At 68.2% G+C, this 7898-nt stretch overlaps 2 protein-coding genes across 8 annotated transcripts; one reads left to right on the forward strand and one right to left on the reverse strand.

Annotated features, from left to right (window-relative positions):
- Positions 1–338: 338 nt before the first annotated feature.
- On the reverse strand, positions 339–1893 carry LOC116863498 (complement component C8 gamma chain-like). The gene is made up of 7 exons (XM_032850945.1): positions 1727–1893; positions 1488–1624; positions 1303–1373; positions 1129–1227; positions 760–861; positions 640–678; positions 339–555 (listed from the first exon to the last, which is right to left on the reverse strand). Exons 1-7 carry the CDS (start codon positions 1862–1864, stop codon positions 542–544), a joined length of 600 nt encoding a protein of 199 aa, XP_032706836.1. The 5' UTR covers positions 1865–1893; the 3' UTR covers positions 339–541.
- A 29-nt stretch (positions 1894–1922) lies between these two features.
- On the forward strand, positions 1923–6832 carry LOC116863496 (F-box/WD repeat-containing protein 5). 7 transcript variants are annotated; one of them, XM_032850942.1, is made up of 9 exons: positions 1923–1995; positions 3493–3708; positions 4032–4189; positions 4437–4611; positions 4720–4868; positions 4977–5397; positions 5617–5764; positions 5838–6050; positions 6121–6832. In XM_032850942.1, the coding sequence occupies exons 2-9, from the start codon at positions 3516–3518 to the stop codon at positions 6362–6364; spliced, it is 1701 nt and encodes a 566-aa protein (XP_032706833.1). In that variant the 5' UTR covers positions 1923–1995; positions 3493–3515; the 3' UTR covers positions 6365–6832. The 7 variants fall into 7 exon arrangements, with proteins under 7 accessions (XP_032706833.1, XP_032706831.1, XP_032706835.1 ...); XM_032850939.1 differs by lacking the exon at positions 1923–1995 and adding an exon at positions 2350–2503; XM_032850941.1 differs by lacking the exon at positions 1923–1995 and adding an exon at positions 2795–3007.
- The last annotated feature ends 1066 nt before the right edge of the window (positions 6833–7898 follow it).

Below are 7898 nucleotides of genomic sequence, written 5' to 3' on the forward strand. Positions count from 1 at the left end.
CCAGGAGAACCTGGGGGGAGGGCTCCTGATCCCTCTAGAAAAGGTCCCCCACCATCTGGGAGGGGGACAGGCTCTGGTCCTGGGCCTACCCCGGGCAGCCCAGCAAGGCTAGCAGTGCATGTGTGCCCACAGCCTGGGAACAGGGAAGGGCAGCTGGGACCACAGAGCAGCAGCCCAATTAAGAGGCAGAGACCGGGGCACTGGGATAGCAGGGACCACCCTGCCTCTCTGGGGAGGGTTTTTGACCAGGGGAGCCAGCCACGTGCTCCTCCCCAGCCCACCCAGGGGAGCAGCCCCACGTGCCCATGAGAAGATGGTCCAACAGGGAAAGGAAGAAATCAGGGGCCAAGACAGACAGTGTTTAATGAAGGCCACGTTCCTGAGCTCTGTGGGAGATGGGCAGCTTCAGGGCACACAGGGGAGAGTGTCCCCCCATGGGGTGGCCCTGACCCTGTGGGGCGCCGGGGCTCAGTGAGGGGGTAGCAGGTGCCGCCACCGTCAGGGTCTTCGCTCCTTCTAAGGTCAGGGCCGCTGCCTGAACTCACCTTCTTGTTTCTGGGGCAGAGACGAGACTCAGCCCATGAAGGAGCGAGGGGTGCCCCCTGTCACGGCACCACCCGGCCAGGACTGCCCACTCACCATCTAGGACGTGGAACTGGTCTGCGGCCTCGCAGAAACCTGAAGGCCCAAGCAGGGGTCAGTGGGGCTGGGGCAGGGCGCACGGCGGGAGGGCAAGGCCAGCCGCTGGGGGAGGCTTACCGTACTTAGGGAAGAACAAGACGTGGTCCTCGGTCAGGTTGGCCCTCTGGACGTGCTGCTCAAATGCACTCAGCGCCGAGTCACTTGGAGGGAGTGAGCGGGCTGTGGGGCATACAGGGCTCCTGGGCACGCGGTGAGGGCCACGCCGGGCACAGAGATTGTGTGCTTGGGACACACCCATCCCCTTCCCCGTCCCCTCTGTCCCCACACCTGGGCCTATCCACTAGGGCCCCTCCCGGACCCCTGCTCAGCTGAGGAGTCAGAATGCAAGGAGGGGAGAACAAGGAGGGTCTGTGTGCGTCCCTGCGGCCTCTCCCCGCACAGATGGCCCTGAGTGTGTGCGGAGCGTGGGCTCCCATAAGGACGCACTGTACAGTTTCACCGACAGCCTCCGCTTCCGCTCCAGGTACAGGATGGCGTAGCCCTCATAGTCCGTCTCTCCGACGACCACGTCCACTGCACGGGCACCTGGAGCCGGGCAGAGTCAGCAGAGTCAGCTCCTCCCCCCAGCCCCGCACCCCATCCCCGATGCCCTGGCCTCACCTGGAAGCAGGAAGCGGCCCGGGACTCCCGCGTCTCGGTAGAGCTGCCGCACCTGCCAGCAGATCCCATCCCTGGGGGGCGGGGGAGCACAGCAGGCTTAGGGACCCCAACCCGGGCAGGGCCTCACAGGACTCTGGTCCAGGCCACAGCAAGGGTGGGGGCAGGGGTCCCTGCGGGGGACTCACAGCTTTTGGAAGGTGCTGACAGCCATGGCTGCACGCTGGGGAGCCACACGCAGTAGGGTGGCCTCAACCCGGTGGCCTTGTTCCTGCAGGAAGCTGCACGTGGAGGCCACAGCCACAAGGAGCCACGTCCCTGCAAACTAGGGGCAGGCCATGTGAGGGCACACGGGGATGAGGGGCTGCCTGGCCCTGGCCCCTGGAAAGCTAGGTGAGATCCTGCCCACCCACCTGTCCCCCTCTACCTGCTGAGCATCAAAGTTGGCCTTTGGCGGGATGGTGCTGATGGGGGACGGGGGCTGAGGAGGTCTCCGAGCCCTCTGGCTCAGGGAGTCCCCAGCCAGGAGCAAAGTCAAGAGGAGTGCCGTCCTGGGGGTCAGCATGGCGGTGGCAGTAACGGTGCGGGGACTGGGGGAAGCCTAGGTCAGGACGGCCGAGTCCTGGGTCAGAGTCCACTGTCCAGTTCCGCCCAGAAGCCTGGCACAGGAAGTCGGCGACGTCCACCGCCAACCCACTAAGTCCCCGTTGGTCCTCCTGCCTTACCAAGCACCCTGCCCGCCCCCCCGAAAGTCCACCCCCAGCCTCCTCGACTCTGCACTTCCCAGCAGGGCCCTGGCCAAATCCTGTTTACAAAGTCCGAGTTGACCTCTGGTTCCTTGTCCACAACCCCCTAACCCAAGGGCCCGAGCAGCTGGGAGAGGCGGGGCGGGGTCTCGAACCCTCAAAGTAAGTGAGCCTTGCCCTCAGCCCAGCCCACGGGCCCCGGTGCAAGGGCGATGCCCCTCCCGGCCGCCAGGGGCGCTGCTGGGCGCGAGCTCGAGTGCGCGCAGGCGCAGCAACAGCCGAGGCGGGCAGCCGGGTGCTCGGCGCTCTGCGGCCATCGATGCCTCAGGGCTCGAGGCGTCAGCCTGGCGGGCTTCATCATAGAGACGCGGCGGCAGGAGCGGCGGGGCGGAAGCGGGTCGGCCGGCCGAGGCCGGGCGCCGGGGCAGGGGCAGCACAGCCGGGCGGAGGCAGCCGCGGTGAGTGCGCCCGGCCCCGGGGAAAGTCGTCGTCCGGCCCCGGACCCCCGGTTTCCCGGCCCCGAGGAGGGGCGCAAACCGGCCGCGTCCGGTCCCCGGCTCCCCGCCCCCCCGCGCCCAGCCCCCCGCGCCCAGCCCCAGCCTCCGGCCCCTCGGCCTCGGCCGCGCCCTCTGCCGATGAATGAGTGGCCGAGGCCGCCGGGCCTGGGGCCGAGCCGAGGCCCCGCCCCCCGCAGCCCCTCAGAGGGGAGGGGGGAGGGGACGTTGGGCCGCCCCCGCCCCGCCCCGCCCCGCCCCCACCTCGCCCGGCAGCGACAGCGGCCGCGCTGGCCTGCTGACCGCCGGGCAGGGCTCCCCCAGGCCACAGAGCAGAGGCCAAGGGCCGGCTGGTGCCCCGGGCGGCGTCTGGGGCCGGCGGGCCGGCCCTTGTCCCGCGGGCCCCAGGCCTCTGCTCGGAAGGACCTCGGTCCCACGCTGAGAGGTCTGAAGCCTTGGGGCTGCCGGGTCAGAGTGGCAGGAGTGCGTGGGGGGCCACCGGGTCTTCGTTTCTCGGGCTCGGAGCAGTCACCAGCTCAGGCACCCAAATGTGTCCCGGGGCCCCCGCGCGGGAGGAGGTCGGAGGGCCCCACCCCGCCACCGGCCCCTTCTGGGCTCAGAGCAGATGTGGGGTCCAGCTCAGGCTGGCCCCCGACGGGAGGTGCTGAGCGGGGTCTGCTGCCCGCCCGGAGCTGCCTGTTCCAGGGAACCACTGGGACGTGCGGGGACACCCGTCAGGAGTACGGGGTCCAGGAGTGTGGCTGTCCAGGGCGCTTGGAGGAGCCGCTGGACCCTTAGACAGGTGGGCAGGGCCAGCTGGCCCTCTACACAGGCTCAGTCCGATGGAAGTCCCAGCAGGGCACTGGCCTCAGCTCAGCCACGGGGCCCCTCCCTTGGGGCCAGTATCCTCGGCCAGTGCAACCGGCAACTAAGGGACCACGTGTGGGTTTCAGGGCTGCCTGGGCAGAATGTCACAATGGACGAGGGGGGCACACCCCTGCTCCCTGACAGCCTCATCTACCAGATCTTCCTGAGCTTGGGCCCAGCGGACGTACTGGCCGCCGGTCTGGTGTGCCGCCAGTGGCAGGCAGTGTCCCGGGACGAGTTCCTGTGGAGGGAGCAGTTCTACCGCTACTACCAGGTGGCCCGAGACGTGCCCCGGCACCCAGGTCAGGGCCTGCACGTGGCCCCACAGGCCACCAGGCTGGCTGGGAGGGCGGGAGGCAGGGCCATTCACATGCTGCCAGCTGAAGCCACAGCACTGGTCCCCCCCTGCCCAGATCTCTGTAGCGGTCACCAGGGCACCGCGCGGCCCTCACATGGATGGGGAGCAGCCGGGCCACGCCTCAGTACAGGCCTGGCTGGGAGGCAGGGGCTTCGGGGTGCCAGGGGCACCCGTGCAGCTGGGGTGATGTCCCCTACGCTGTCAGGGTGCTGGCCTCTGTGGGAAAGGAGGCTCAGGGCCCCAGCGGTGACCACCCCCCGCCCCCAGCGGCCACGTCCTGGTACGAAGAGTTTCGGCGGCTCTATGACACGGTGCCCTGCGTGGAGGTCCAGACGCTCAGGGAGCACGCGGACCAGGTTCTGCACCTCAGCTTCTCCCACTCGGGCTACCAGTTCGCCTCCTGCTCCAAGGACTGCACCGTCAAGGTGAGCCCGGCCCCCGGCAGCTGCGGCCCACGCTGCCCATGGAGGGAAGCGACTTGTGCTCCAGGGCCAGGAGCCAGCCACATGGACCCACACCCCTCGGGTCAGCGGGCAGCCAGGGGCAAGGAGCCCCATCCTGCTGCTGGTTCCTGGGCCTGAGCTCAGCTGGGAGAGGGGCTTGCAGCCTGGGCCCTGGGGTCCCGCGCAGGGCAGGCTCAGGAGGCCCCCAGATGACTCCGCCCCCCTGCAGATCTGGAACAATGGCCTGACCGTCTCGCTGCGGCGCAGCGTGGACATGCGGCCCTATAACTGGAGCTACACCCAGTTCTCCCAGTTCAACCGGGACGACTCGCTGCTGCTGGCGTCCGGGGTGTTCCTGGGGCCCCACAACTCCTCGTCGGGTGAGATCGCAGTCATCAGCCTAGGTGAGGGCGGGCGGTCAGGGCCACCCCCACCCCTCCTCCTACAAAGCCCTGTGCCCTCCCCCACCCCGCCCAGCCCCTTCCCACAGCCCTGCCCCCGCCCCCCCCCAGACAACTTCGCTCTGCTGTCGCGAGTACGCAACAAGCCCTACGACGTGTTTGGCTGCTGGCTCACGGAGACCAGCCTGATCTCGGGGAACCTGCACCGCATCGGGGACATTACCTCCTGCTCAGTGCTCTGGCTCAACAACGCCTTCCAGGTGCGGGCTGGCGGCCCCCTGCAGCGGCCCCTGTGGCGGCCCCCTGCGGCGGCCCCCTGCGGCGGCCCCCTGCCTGGCCTGGTGCCCACCTGCTGTCTCCCACCCCAGGACGTGGAGTCAGAGAACGTCAACGTAGTGAAACGCCTCTTCAAGATTCAGAACCTCAACGCCAGCACCATCCGCACAGTGATGGTGGCCGACTGCAGCCGCTTTGACAGCCCTGACCTCCTGCTGGACGCCGGCGCGTCCCCCGGCCGCGTCTTTGACCTGGGCAGCGACAGTGAGGACGAGGCGGGAGGCCCAGGGCCAGGGCCGGCTCCGGCCCGCACCAAGGAGGGTTTGCGGCGCTTCTTGGATGGGCTCCTGGATGGGCGGGCGCAGCCCCAGCTGTCGGAGCACGCGCTGGAGACCAAAGTGGCCGAGCTGCTGGCCCAGGGCCGCACCAAGCCCCCAGAGCACAGCATGGCCAACGCCCACAAGCTGCTTATCTTCACCACCGGCTGCCTCACCTACTCACCACACCAGATCGGTAGGGGAGCGGGCCCTCCTGCCTCCCTGGAGCCTGGGGGCTGACGATTCCCCGCCGCTGGGCTGGTGTCCCCTGGCCAAGGGCAGGGCTGGAGTCTGTGGGCACAGTCGGCCTCCTCCGCTTGTCCTGGGAGCCCCGCCCTGGTCCAGCTGCCTGGAGTGCACGTTCCGTGGGGGCCCCTCGTTCAGAGGCCGCTGCTCTCCCCCGGCCCTCCCGCAGGCATCAAGCAGATCCTGCCGCACCAGATGACCACAGCTGGGCCTGTGCTGGGCGAGGGCCGGGGCTCGGATGCCTTCTTTGACGCCCTGGACCACGTCATCGATGTGCACGGACATATCATCGGCATGGGCTTGTCCCCAGACAACAGGTGGGTCCCTGAGAGTGTCCTGGGTGGGGGTCTCTGCAGGCCACTGATACCAAGCAGGGTGCCCCTCGCCCAGGTACCTGTACGTCAACAGCCGGGCCTGGCCTAGCGGCTCCGTGGTGGCCGACCCCATGCAGCCACCGCCCATCGCAGAGGAGATCGACCTGCTGGTGTTTGACCTCAAGACCATGCGGGAGGTGAAGCGGGCTCTGCGGGCGCACCGCGCCTACACACCCAACGACGAGTGCTTCTTCATCTTCCTGGACGTCAGCAGGGACTTCGTGGCCAGGTAGGCGCGTGGGGCTGGGCAGGGCTGGGGCTGGGAGCGGTGGCAGGGTCTCACCAAGGCTCCCCCGCAGCGGGGCAGAGGACCGGCATGGCTACATCTGGGACCGGCATTACAACATCTGCTTGGCTAAGCTGCGGCACCAGGACGTGGTCAACTCGGTGGTGTTCAGTCCCCGAGAGCAGGAGCTCCTGCTGACGGCCAGCGACGACGCCACCATCAAAGCCTGGCGCTCTCCCCGCACGGTGCGCATCCACCAGGCCCCGCGTCCGCGTCCCTACCCTTTTATCTCCTGGTTTGGCAGCCAAAGGCGCTGAGAGGGGCACTGGCCGACAGGAGTGTCCTGGGGCTGCTGGGACCCGCTGAAGATGGCACAGAGGCCTGCAGCCTTTTCCCGAGGGCTCCGACCGTGTGGCGGGCAGACACACTCGGGACAGTCAAGCCTTAGACGCGGGTCCAGCAGGACCGCCGGGAGGGGACGGCCTGCCCCCCCCCACGCTCACACCACACACCGCCTCCCACGGCTGTGACCTTCAGCGCGGGGGTCGCCCCCCCCGGCTGGCTTGGGATGCACTGGACACGGGCCCTGCCCTTCCTCCACCCTCTTCCCCCAGGGCCTGTGCCCCGCGACCGTCCGCAGCACACGTATCCTTCGGTCGGGCCTCCTCTGGGAACTCCTTTGCTCACCAGCAGGGCCGGCGGCGCAGGTCAGTGTGCCGTGGGCCCAGGCAGACTGCATGTCACTGGTCACCCGTGCGGGCCTGAATAAACAGTTGGCAATAGCACCCTGTCGTCCAGTCTCTGTGTGGGGGAGGGGCCCGGCTGACAGACAACAGGACACTCGGGGCTGAGTCCCCAGCCGCTGTCCCTGGAACCTCTGAGCAGACGAGGTCACTGGCATGCAGAAAGTGCCAGAGCGCGTCCAGCATGGCACGCGCTCGCTGCCAGCAGGGAGGTGTGAAGGAGCGCCCCGTGGAGGACGGGACCGCACACGGCAGCGTGGGGCTGGGGATGCGGGGCGGAGGCGGACGTGGAGGCAGGAAGCAGCCCCAGCCACACCCCCAGAGCTTGTCCCACGTCTGTCCTTGGGGGCTCACCTGCTCCCCTCATTGTGCTGGGTGCCGGGTGCTGGGTTGGGGTGCGGATGGGTCGGCAGCCTGACTTCCGGGCCTGGCTACACAGGGAGCTCGTCGTGTCCAAGTGTCTGACTGCACACACAGTGACCATCACCACAGTTGGACAGACGTGGCAGACACGGATGGGGGAACGGGAGGCCAGAGGCAGTGCCGAGCAGAGGCTGCTGGGGTTGGACCTACACTGGCTTCAGGGGGACGGATGGGCAGGGGCCATGAGGGTCTCGGCGGGGAAGCCACAGGGCCCAGAGGAGGCTGCCCCAGCCCACAGTAATCAGCAGCAGGAGGACGAGGAGGGGAACCGGGAGACGAGGGCACAGTAGCACCAGAGCCCAAGATGTCCTGTGCACGGCCCAGCCAAGACCAGAGCCACAGGGCCGGGCGCCACAAGCAGCTCCCGACAAGCGGCGAAGATGGAACGTTCTCTGGGGAGACTAAAAATCATCAGGGAAACTCAACGTGTAAAACAAAAGCAGGCGGGAATAAGAAACACCCTCCCAGACTTCCGAAAAGAAGCCAGTGGGACAGGACAGGGAGAGTGACTGAAATCGAAGAGAGGTCAGAGCAGACCCCCTGGCGCGAGAGTTAGTCCCCAGAAGACGGAGGAGGAGGGATGCAACTGGGTGAAACCCGAGGGAGGGATGGAGGCGCGGGGAGGAGGGCCGAGGCAGCGCGTGCTCAGAACGCGTGTGCTGAGGTCTGGCCAGGACGGGCAGTG

Source organism: Lontra canadensis, unplaced genomic scaffold (assembly GCF_010015895.1).
Source record: "Lontra canadensis isolate GAN:19392208 unplaced genomic scaffold, GSC_riverotter_1.0 scaffold1357, whole genome shotgun sequence".
Lineage (NCBI taxonomy): Eukaryota > Metazoa > Chordata > Mammalia > Carnivora > Mustelidae > Lontra > Lontra canadensis.

Excerpts from the sequence above, each read along its gene's own strand:
- LOC116863498 (XM_032850945.1), bottom strand. The coding sequence starts at position 1,864 with ATGCTGACCCCCAGGACGGCACTCCTCTTGACTTTGCTCCTGGCTGGG. Across the intron at positions 1,625-1,726 it reads CCAACTTTGATGCTCAGCAG|TTTGCAGGGACGTGGCTCCT; the intron begins GTAGAGGGGGAC and ends GCCTGCCCCTAG. Across the intron at positions 679-759 it reads CTTGTTCTTCCCTAAGTACG|GTTTCTGCGAGGCCGCAGAC; the intron begins GTAAGCCTCCCC and ends TTGGGCCTTCAG.
- LOC116863496 (XM_032850938.1), top strand. The coding sequence starts at position 3,165 with ATGTGGGGTCCAGCTCAGGCTGGCCCCCGACGGGAGGTGCTGAGCGGG. Across the intron at positions 4,612-4,719 it reads GATCGCAGTCATCAGCCTAG|ACAACTTCGCTCTGCTGTCG; the intron begins GTGAGGGCGGGC and ends GCCCCCCCCCAG. Across the intron at positions 5,398-5,616 it reads CTACTCACCACACCAGATCG|GCATCAAGCAGATCCTGCCG; the intron begins GTAGGGGAGCGG and ends GCCCTCCCGCAG.